Below are 11,434 nucleotides of genomic sequence, written 5' to 3' on the forward strand. Positions count from 1 at the left end.
GGGCTTTGCGATGGTAGTCAGCAGAAGCCACTTTGTAATCACTGGCAGTAAACAGAGAGGCAGAATTCTTTGCCAGATACTTAAGGAAATCATGCAGATAGCCCAGCAATAATGCCAGGCTTTTCTCATCAAGGGGCGTATAGGCCAGCATTGCCCCAATTCTCACGAATAATCTCAGTAGGTGTGGCGCCCCATAGATCTGCGACATTGGCGCATCAGGGTGAGCCAGCAGAATCTCAGCATACTGAGGCCTTTCAAACTTGTACAGCAGCTGAGTGCCCAACATCACATTGAAATACTCTTTTATCCCTCCTACAACTTCATTAACTGCGTACTCCTTATTATCAACATTTCCCTGCGACTTCTTGCAATTGGCATACTCCTCCAGAATAGCATCGACATTCTTTTTAGCAGGGAGCTGGAACAACTGCTTCTGCCTAGTAACCAAGTCCCAGTCCTCCACCAGCCATGGTTTTAATTCTTCAGGGATCTTCACCTTCACCTCCATCCTACTCTTGAAGGCCTCCTCGCTCTCCACAGTGGGGTCAGCTCGTGCCCTTTTCTTCCGAGGGGGCTGGGGGACTTCACTGGTACTGCCACCGTCTCCGTTGCCAGGAGCCTTCTGCTTGTTCTTCCTGGTCTTCCGCACAGAACCAGAAGGGGGGTTCTCAGCAGAGCGACCTCCCCATCTTCCGGGCAGAGCTGGATCGAGATTCTTCGGCTGCGAACCAGCTGACTTCTTTCCCGAGGCAGCCCCTCTCATCTTACTTCTCTGCATATTGCTCCGGGTTGGTTTCTTAAAGTTGTCTTCTTCAGCAGCTTGTTGTCCACGAGTTTGAGAAGCCTGCTTTCTGGAACTCATTCAACCCTGTTTTTATTCCAACCACTGTAATACATAAAGTATTGTATTTGATTGTTTACTATGGTGACTTTATGACCCATCAGACCACAACACATGCTAAAGTCTGTTGGAATATAGATTTTGGGTCCTATTTCAGAGGACCATCCCTAAGTGCTTTTCTGTCTTCCATCTCAAAATCCTTACTCCCACCCACAACTCTTGCCTCACCTAACAACTCAGACACACCCACAAATTCGTCTCTTGATGTTATTTAAAAGATAAGGATTTAATTTTAGAGAAAGATATTGTGACAAAACCATAGAAGCAGAATTGGAACCAAGACTTTGGAATAAGAATTTGAAAGAAATAAGGAAGTTGGAAGTAAAATGAATTAACAGTAAAGGTTCATGCATACCAAGTCTAGGTAGGCCTGTGATGGCAACATACACAGACCCAACACTTGAGGAACACAATGATCAAAGGTTAGAGTCAAAATGGGCTCTGTATGACTAAGCCTGGGCAGTTTTAGTAAAGTACAGAGTTTTAAAGAATTCGTTTGACACCATCAGTAAACAAGATTAGTCCATCGATAGTTATATGCATAAAGGATCTCTTTTAGTAATTATTTGCTAGAAGAGATGAGAAACTGGGAAAGGAGTTAGTGACAACTTTCAGGCTTTAAGGATGTATGCTCTTGTAATTGTATCACAAGTTAACTGCTTAGAGGAGAAAGGTACTTAGTTTTGGACTTTATATCTGGGGAGTGCATTCAAACAGAGAAATGGAGATTTATTATCATGTAGCTAATAGCATACATTATAAACCAGTGAACGTTTAAAAAGATAGAGAATTGCACACATAGAACTCCAGAAAAGATAGGGAAGAAAGTATGAGGAGTTAGCAAGAAAGAGACCACAGGTAAAATGGTGAGACTTTCATCAGAGTTAAGATTGTAACTTTAGAAGATAAAGAGTTTGAGTTTCAAGAGAAATAACGTTCAGTGAAAAGGAATTAAAAAACAAGTCTCTGCTATGATGGCATGACTCATTCAACAATCCCCTTGACTTACACAATGTTCCTTCTTTCCCTTCCAAGGATTCCTAGTAATTTCCTAGGATGGTCTGGAAAGATGAAGTGGGAATACAACCTAGAAAGGAAAGTAGGTATCTGCAATGAAGATGAACTTTTGCAAAAACATGTAAGAAAAAATTACAAATGTGCCTTAGATATATGAAGGAAATTAGTAAGTTTTTGAATTGCCAAATGGAGTTGAAGACATGTATGTATCTCAGCCTCTTCACTTCATACATGAGGAACTATTTATTCCTAGTTGTTATAGAATGTCATGTTACAGCTAGCATAGTACCCCACAAACATTTCTACATGTGAATGTGGATAGTTCACTGAATAACCCTCACTTGCAATGAGGAACTGCAGACATTTATTTATAGCTTCTTCAGTAGGGAGAGGATGATACAAATTATATATGCATACTACAGAATACCCAAATGAATTAAACAGAGGCCTATATACTGACACGGAAAACTGTTTAATGTCCTTAGGTAAATGGGTAAGTAGCACAAAGAGGGAGCCTAAAATGGACAGGCAGAACTAAACACAGCAGCTCTTATGAACAGTTTGATCCCATTTGTTTTAAATGAGTGTGCAAATGTTTAAAACATGCACCTGTTACATATCCAGGGTAGCCCTCCTCCCCCTAGGAAAGGATGCTATTCTAGCTTTAATTTACCAAGGACCAACTCAAAGGACAAAAGCATGTACAAATGGGGAGTGGGTTCCTGTTTACACAAGGGTTTGGAGAACCACAACCCATTTTTCTTAAGAGATCAACACATTCTAAAACAAGCATTTCTTTTGAAGCTGTTGAGGGTTGGGAATGTAACCGAGTAGTAGAGCACTTGCCCTGGTCATCAGCATGTACTTACCAAGGAATTTGAGAATGACAGCTGAATTTATTTAAATAACATTTTTGTTTGTTCCTACTTATATATTTAATTTGAGGTAGGCGCATATTATTAAATCCTAGATCTCATCTTTAAAAAATTATTTAAAGAAAATCATATCCCCACGTTAAGGTTTATAATATGCATCTTTTGGGCTATGACTAGTCATTTTTTTTTACCCCAAGCTGATTTATTTAGTGGATCCAGGTATAAATAACTATTTAAGGCTTTTACCATGGCACTGAATTGCTTACCCTTCAAATACTCTAACTTATAAACCCACCCCCAATTTGTACACATCTTTGTCCTTTTGAGTTGGCTCTTGGTAAATTTATCATTTTCTAGGATCTCTTCAAATTATTTGACAAATGCTTTCCCTCGGAGGCTCTTTAGTGTCTGATGTTAAATGTTTGCAAAGCTCTTAGCCCCATCGTTGTAGACATTGTTCTAAATATTTCATTACAAAAACTCAGTACTAGACACCAATACATAGAAATATTAAAGAGCACTAGGTAAGAATCACTGAAGGATATATTCCAAGGAGTTATTCAAGGTAGTTGCTTAATTGGTGATATAGCCCAATTTACCTCATAACTAGTTTAATTTGTATTCCTAGCCAAAACCATGTCAAGTTAATTCTTCCATCTTCAACCACAGTAGATTCTACTAATCCAATTATACCACAAGCTTCAAACACCTCTTCCCCCTCCAAAAAAATCCCCCAACCCACTTTTTTGCTAACTCGTGGGCATCTTCATTTGTATATGTAGGATTTCAAATCACCTTTTATACAATCACCATTTTTTATTCCATAGGTATTTCCATTTCCTTTTGTATTAGGGTGCTTTTTCACACTGATTCATAACATGGTTTTTTTGTTATGAGTTGAAGTGTGGGTTAGAGATGGCTTAGCGGCTAAAAGCACTGACTGTTCTTCCAGAGGTCCTGAGTTCAAATCCCAGCAACCACATGGTAGCTTACAACCATCTGCAACAAAACCTGATTCCCTCTTCTGGTGTCTGAAGGCAGCTTCATTACACTTACATATAATAAATAAATCTTAAAAAAAAGTTAAAGTGTGCTTAATATTGTCTTATGGGCCCACTTATATATCTCAGTATTATAAACAAACCTGGCTGGCTGGCTCTTTGTAACCTTTGGCTTTAACTCAGGGAAAATGATAGCCAAAGAAATACTACAGAAATTAATTTCTATGCTATTTCTTAGCATGGTTTTAGTTTCTCCCAAATTTATAGCAATCCTTTATCAATGATAAATACTGATCAGTCTATCCTTTTCTCAATGAGAAATGTTATTTTATAAATATTCATGAATTTATGTGCCTTAGAAAATTATGTTACTTTTAAGTTGCTCTCTTCCAAAGCCGAGGCTGGCCTAGAATTTACCTTAACTCTCTTGCCTTCCTACCACTGGAACTATAGGCATGAGCCACCACACCCACTTCTGGGCTCTTCTGATTATTCTATACTTGTTAATGTTAATACAAATGGTGGCTGATATGGCATTATTTTAGTGGGAAAATATTGGGGTAACCCTCTAGTGACTTGATGAAATGTGACATACTCATAATTTGGAATATCATCTTAGCTAAAGGACTGTCACTGTGAAAGAAATACCAATAGTTAGACAGAGAGAGCTATTAAAGAACAAAGACATTCAAAGCCTATCTGTTAAACATAGCTAGTTGTATATCAACACCATAGTTTATACAAAGAAAATCATAAAACAACTTTTATGCATATCTATACACATCTTAGGCAAGATTTTAATTAGGTCATCTAGAAGAAAACGAAGCAAACTGGTGACTGACTGTAGAGAACAAGGGGGGAAATGAGAATAAAAAAAAAACCTGAGCCATATATCTGATTCAAGATTTTTTATGTGGTCATTCATGGATTTTACATCCTTTCATCTTTTACTTCAGTACCACTGTACTCAGACAGTCCCAAAGGTCCAAGGCAAGGGCCTTCTCCTCTTTGAGGCTTTCCCATTTCAGATCTCTCTGGCCCTTGCTTTGCCAGTTTCTATGGATCTACTATGGATCAGCTCTCATTTATTCTCTAAATTGCCTCTCTGCCAGGAAACTGCCTTCCACTTAAACACAGCCCTTACAAAGGAGAGAAATTAAGGCAATTATAGAATTCCTTTAAAAATGTAGCTCTGAAGAGACTGAGACACACCCCTTCCTTTCATAGGTTCATGTAACCAGACTCCAAATGTACTTTTTGTGTGTATATATCACAAACCCTTTAAAAGTGATGGGGGGGGGGCACATTAATTAGACCATGTTTTCATCTCTTGGTCTCTGGCTAAAATCAAGTACATATCAGCTTTCTCATATGGCTATTGGAACATTCTACATGTCTAAAACAATGAACATTGAGGAAGGATCTCATGTCCCAGGCTAGACACAAACTTCCTAGCTAGCTAAGGACGACCTTGAGCTTCTGACCCCCCTGCCTCTAGCTCCTAATAGATTTCGAGCATGTGCCACTGCCTGGGCCTGGTTTGGGGAGTGCTGGGGATTCAAACCTGGAGCTTCATGTATGCAGGGGAAGCACTCTACCAACTGGGCTACACTCCCAACCCAACTGATGGTTTCCAGTCTGAACAAAAGAGGAAAATTACATAAAGATTGCTTAGCATGTAGGATTTGGTAGCTAAAATTCTAGTTCTTGGAAATTTCCTCATAAGGAAAATAGCTTTAAAATGGATTGGAAAAGCCAGAAGTCTTAATTTCAGAAGTCAGTCCTAGTAGTTAATGGCTGCTTCTGGAAAATGAGAGAAACCAACAATATTAATTAAAAAATAATTCCAAGAAAATTATATTTATTACTTTACAAAAATGTGCTTTTATATATACATAAAATGTTTCATGACTATTAAAGCCATCTAAGTATTATTAGAGGAGCTACTTTTATGAAGACATTTTTGAACAAAGGAAGTTTCTTGCTCAGAATTACACAGAAAGTCGAAGAGCCAGCAATCAAATCCATCAAATCTGTATTTGCTCTAGAGAAAAATAATGTAATATTTGTAAGTGTGAAGCCTTCACAGAGCACTAATTTTTAATTAAGGGAATAAGATTATGCATGACTACATTGTTTATCCTTCCCTTTTCAGAATTTAGAGCACTTTCTCAGATGGCAGCTTATTAATCTTCAAAATACTCCTACACATCCAAGAAGGTTGTGATATAGCTGGTCTGTGAACTGAGGCCAGAAGGAAGGCACTTACCCTGTATTCTGCAACCAGGAATGGTTCTGCAACCAGGGTCAGATCTCCTGATCCTTACTGTATAGCAAACTTAGCTTTTCTGATGATGACCTAGAAGGTCAAACAAAGAGATGGAAAAGGACATAAAAAGATATGAGATGGTGACTTTCTTTTCCATCAGTAAATAAAATTTTATCTCACACAAAGGACATCAAAGCTGATAATGTACAAGTTCTATTTTTCTTGTAGTTTTATTTTCAGATAAATGTACTTTATTGTATGTTTATCAATTTTGTAAAAAAATAATTAATTTCTATCAAGGATAATGTGAAATAAATAAAAGTGTAAAAGAACAGCAGTACAAACGGATGCGAATCCATCATCTAGCTTCAACAATTACCAACTGAAGGCCATCTTGTTTCATCTGTAACCCCACCCACTGCTCCCCCCCCACGTTTTTTTAAGCTATCGAAAAAAAAAATGACTTCAGAATTCTAGAAAATTTCAAATATATACCATGGAAAAAAGACAAATGCAGGAAACCCCATTTGCCCACCCCTCACTTGAAATGATTAATCTAGGGTCCTAATTATACCCCTCCCATCTCTGTCTATCGCTGAAATTATTCTAAAGCAAATCCTAGTCATCCACGTATTTTGAAGCCATTTTCTGACATCATTTAATCCCTAAGCATTTATATTTATTTCCACAAAATAAAGCATTCTGAAAACATAACCACACCGCCACCATAAGCATTTAAAAAACAATCTGACACCGATTTCATTGAAGAATATTAATCCTGCATTTAACAATCCCCGATACGTCTTCAAGAAAATTTTACAATTGGTGTGCTCGAATCAGGATTCAAACAAGGCCTACTACTCGCATGTGCTTCAGAAGGAGGTCGTTCTCAATCGCTTTCCCCTACCTCCTTTTTCTTTTTGACTTAATGTGGGAAAATTCCGATCCCCAGCCATTCTATAGCAATTATGGGCTAGCAATTATTTTTATCGGTAAGGCTTAATAAATGCCTATCGTCATGATTTCTTCTAAGAAAGAGGATGATGTACAGAAAAAAAGATACGATGTAGAGCAAATCTGCGTAATTTAAAATTTTTCATCTCCTATACAAATATCTTTAGTAACAACTGCTACTACCTTTCGGAGACAGGCTTCCTACCGAATGCCTTACACGTACTATTTTACTAGGCACATCTGAATCCGCGTCTGAGACAGCTACTATTACCATTTTGCAAACATGGAAACCGAGACACAGAAAAAGAGCCTTGCCCAAGCTGGGCGTTGGCGAGCAGGAATACGAATTCTGCTTTGCCTGCATGAGAAGGCACGAACTAACCCTATCTATAAGTCAAGAAGAAAAGAGGAAATCATCGCCCCTTCCTCCCCACCCCCACCCCGAAACCTGAAACGAGAATCCAGTTCTTTCCAGCAGCCGACGTGTGATCACTGCTGCTCCTCCAACCGCCATAGTAAAGCCAGGTTTCTCTGGCAACTGATATCCATAGGCAGACACGTCACCCTGGAGGCGGGCCTAGCCCGTCGGCCAATCCTAGTCGTCTTGTCTGAGTTTTAGAATGTTCCATACCCAAATGATTGGACGGCCGCCCCCACGTCAGCAGTGACACTCAGCCGCAGTGAAGGCGGGTGCTAGCAACCTGCTTCTTCATGCTTAGGGCCGAGAGCAAGCCAATTAGCATCCTCCTTCAGTGAGGGCTCCCGCCAATGACGATCGCCCTTTTAGGAGCTGAGCCCGCCCTCCAAGTGCGCCCCAGCCGTTGGGTCAGAAGTCTATAGGGCAGCGCGTTCACGTGGCCCGTCTTCACGACCCAGAGTTCCCCTGACCGGGTTTTTTTTTTCCCCCCACCTCCTTTCCCTCGCGCTCGCCTTCTCTCCTGCAGGGAGGCATTATGGGTTTGTGGGTCCGCTCCCCTCCCCCGCCCCCGCACCGCTGGGAAAGGAAGTGCCGACGTGGCCGGCGGAAACAGGCTAGGCGGAAATGAGCTAAGGTGCCCGCGAGTGGGAAGAGCGAGGAGGGCCGACCCGGTGCCACGCCCCCGAGCCTGTTGCGCAACTCGCGGACGGGGAGAGAGAGAGAGAGAAAAAAAACCAACCAACCCCCCTCCTCCCCCCCCAAAAAAAACAAAAGGAAAAGGAATAATGAAGGTTTTGAGGTGCAAGGCGTGTGAGGGTGGTGAGTGCCACCGGGCGGATGCCCGGATGCTTTGGAGAAACGGGGTGTCTGCTGCGCGCGCGCGTGGCTGTGGAGTGTGGGTGTGGGCGCACCGCCGCCCTCGTGGCGCCGGGGATGATGGGTGTGCGCAGGCGTGCAGCCCTGGCGGGGACGGGAGGGGCCCTGCGTGTGTGTGTGTGTGTGTGTGTGTGTGTGTGTGTGTAGGTGAGGTCCCTCATTTTGGTGGATTTTTCTGCATTTTTTTTTTATGTTTGCAAACTGCATTACTAAAAGTGAGAATAACTAAGCAAGTACTAGTAACGAAAGGAAAGGGCTTTTGTAAGGAAAAGCCTGCTGATTGAATTAAATTCCTTTTCTTTGCCTTTTTTTTTTTTTGAGGCCCGTTCTAGCTACATAGCCTTGGCTGGCCTGGAACTCGGAGACCCACCTGTCCTTTCACAGCCTCCCGAGCGCTGGGATTAAAAGCATGCGCCACTCCACCCAGTCCGATTTAATTTTAGACGCTAGAGATGCTCATTATTCCCACATTTTAGTCCACCAAAATAAACTTCTTCCATGGTTAGGATTCAGAACTATATTAGTAACGTCAAAGGACGTTTCTTTCAAGTTTCCAGTTGTACACCCCCCTCCTCTCTGTCCCTGTTGCCTCCCCTTTGCCCTTCACAAAATATGCCCCTCACCAGGTTTATCGCAAAAATTCTAATGAAAACATAGGCAACTAAATTCCCTGGTGACAGAGACAACTCCAATTTCCTGTGGGTGCTGAGCCTCACCTACCTTTTTTCCTAATCTCCAAGCGGAGTGATCAAATACACATTCGACCAATTTTCCAGAAAGTTCACTGGCTGAGCATTAAACCTCTTGAATCTGCCGCTAGATGTCACCAAATCCCAGCAAAGGAGTTACTGCTCCGGTTCCCAGAGATTGTGAGATTTATTTTTTTGCTCCACCCACTTCTTATTTTATGGGCTCCCTGATCTCTGGCTGACTCATATGTATCTTAAATTCCTAAAGATGAATAAAATCAAGTTCTGTGAAGTAACAATACTAGGCAAGGAATTATATATCTGAAAATTTTGGTTAATTTCCTTAAAAAGAAAAAAAGTCACCTGTTTTTCCAGAACATCTTTCTCCCTTGCCTTTTGTTTTTACTCAGGATTGATAAATGGGCCTAAATCCTGATGCTATAATATCCTTCATGAGCTGTGGTGCAACTGCAGTGTCAGCGCTTGAGAGGAAGAAGGGCCGCTAATTAAAGGCCAGCTTAGGTTATATATTGAGGCCCCGTCACTACATAAATAAACCAATGAAAGAATATTCTTTTGGCTCACTTTTTATTCCTCTTGAAATGTTTATCAGGTACGCGTCGCGTGTTTGCCCCTCAGCTTTCTGTAATGGTTCTGTGCTGTCCGGAGCGAGAAGGTAGGTACTTAGTATTACTAAAAGTTATATTTTCTCACGGTGAGAGCCCTCACACAAACTTAGAACTCTGAGTTCCTAACTACAGTTTTTAAGCCTTTTCCCCGAGGGAGCTCACCTGTGTGACAGACCTTACCTGAAGATCGGGCCTAGTCTCCGATGCAGGAGCCTGGGGAGACTCTCCGGCCGCAGGGCGGCTCAAGGTGTCACTCCAGGTGTGCAGCGAAAGACCGATGCTCTCTATCTCCCTCCTTATATACTCACTGTCCAGCGGGCGTCATGGGATTCTTGTCCTGTGTCTGGTTATCTTAGCGACTGATGTCATTGGGGGCTGGTTATCAGGTACAGCCTTGGGTGTAGTGGAGGTCCTGACTAAGCTGTTTTTCTAAGACAAAGGGCATTTTTTTTCCTACTAGCCTCACTACATTCCGAAAAATGTGGTTGTGTTTTTTAAAGTAAGGAGTAAAACATTTCACTTAGGCTTCACAGCGCATAATGATATAGCCCTGAGGTGGTTTTTTTTTTTTTCTTTTTTAAATTTCTTTATGTACGTGTGTGGCCTGTGCATTTTGCGGCTGAAGTTCACCTTAATTTAGGTGTTTTCCTCTATTGTGGTCCACCTTATTTTCTATGGAAGGATCTCAGTGAACTCGGAGTTTGCTACATGGGCTACTATCTTGTCACTGAGCTTACAGGATCTGCCTGTTTCTACCAACAGTGCCCCCCTTGTAACACGGGGGTTATAGATCTGTGCCCCATTTTCAGCTTTTATATACGTGCTGGGGAACTGAACTTAGGCCCTCATGCTTGAGCAGCAGACCCCTACATCTCCCGAGTCAGACTATCAATTTTTAATATTTTCTGTATTTCAGATGTTGTATTAAATCCTTCCCATAGGTATTTCTTTTTCTCAACAAAATTCTACTACACTATAATCAGCCAAAAAAATAGGTTTTGGTTACTAATTATATGTATTTGTACACACATGGGTGAAAGGTTTTTAAAAAGCTTTAATTTTACTGTTTTTAATGAGGTATACATCTACATGTGTGTATGTGACATGTGTTCAAAAGGCAGAGGCACTGGGTCCTCCGGAGCTGGAATTACTGGCTGTTCTGAGACACCTGACATGGATGCAGGGAACCTAACTTGGGTCCTCTGGTAGAGCCATCTCTCCAGCCACAACCGTGAAAGGTTTTTTTAAAGCAGTTCTCCAACTCAGACAAATCAGAAGCATCAGTGAAACCAGGTAAGTTATCAGAATATTAGATTTGTAGGCTCTACTTTACATCTCATAAATCAAAGGCTTTCTGGATGGGGCTTGGCAATCCACACCAGTACAAATTGTTCTAGTGAATCCAGTGCACTCTAAAATTTGAGAACCACTGCTTTTGGGTGTGGCAGGTAGGGGAGGGGAGCTAAAATGCAATACTTTTTTTGTACACCACTAGAGGGTGCCATAGAATGTAAAGCCAAATGTGTTCTGATATACCCTGCATAGTATCAGTCTTGTTTTGCAGATTAAGAAATGTGTAGGTGCCACCATAAGTGTTCCCCTTTCAGAGTCTGAAACAAACTGTTCCCTGCTTTGACTGATGTTGAGGAACCATTAAGAGGATGATAGTGAGCCAGGTGTGGTGGCGCACGCCTTTGATCCCAGCACTCGGGAGGCAGAGGATGGTGGATTTCTGAGTTCTAGGCCAGCCTGGTCTACAGAGTTGAGTTCCAGGACAGCCAGGGCTACACAGAGAAACCCTGTCT

The 11,434-nt window shown here is 41.4% G+C and overlaps 1 protein-coding gene and 1 long non-coding RNA gene across 2 annotated transcripts in view; one reads left to right on the forward strand and one right to left on the reverse strand.

The window, feature by feature from the left end:
• Nucleotides 1–7,566, reverse strand: part of Morf4l2 (mortality factor 4 like 2) — a 9,223-nt gene extending 1,657 nt beyond the window's left edge. The window contains exons 1-4 of the mRNA XM_021188809.2: nt 7,466–7,566; nt 6,064–6,153; nt 1,911–1,988; nt 5–886 (exon numbers count right to left, since the gene is read on the reverse strand). Coding sequence (XP_021044468.1) covers nt 5–862 — 858 coding nt within the window. The 5' untranslated portion in view covers nt 863–886; nt 1,911–1,988; nt 6,064–6,153; nt 7,466–7,566. The remainder of the gene's footprint in view (nt 1–4; nt 887–1,910; nt 1,989–6,063; nt 6,154–7,465) is intronic.
• Nucleotides 7,567–8,158: 592 nt separating this feature from the next.
• On the forward strand, nt 8,159–10,916 carry LOC115063141. The gene is made up of 3 exons (XR_003843022.1): nt 8,159–8,254; nt 9,614–9,676; nt 10,747–10,916. It is a non-coding gene; the product is annotated as an uncharacterized LOC115063141 (long non-coding RNA).
• Nucleotides 10,917–11,434: the final 518 nt, after the last annotated feature.

The sequence above is a fragment of the Mus pahari genome, chromosome X (genome assembly GCF_900095145.1).
Source record: "Mus pahari chromosome X, PAHARI_EIJ_v1.1, whole genome shotgun sequence".
Lineage (NCBI taxonomy): Eukaryota > Metazoa > Chordata > Mammalia > Rodentia > Muridae > Mus > Mus pahari.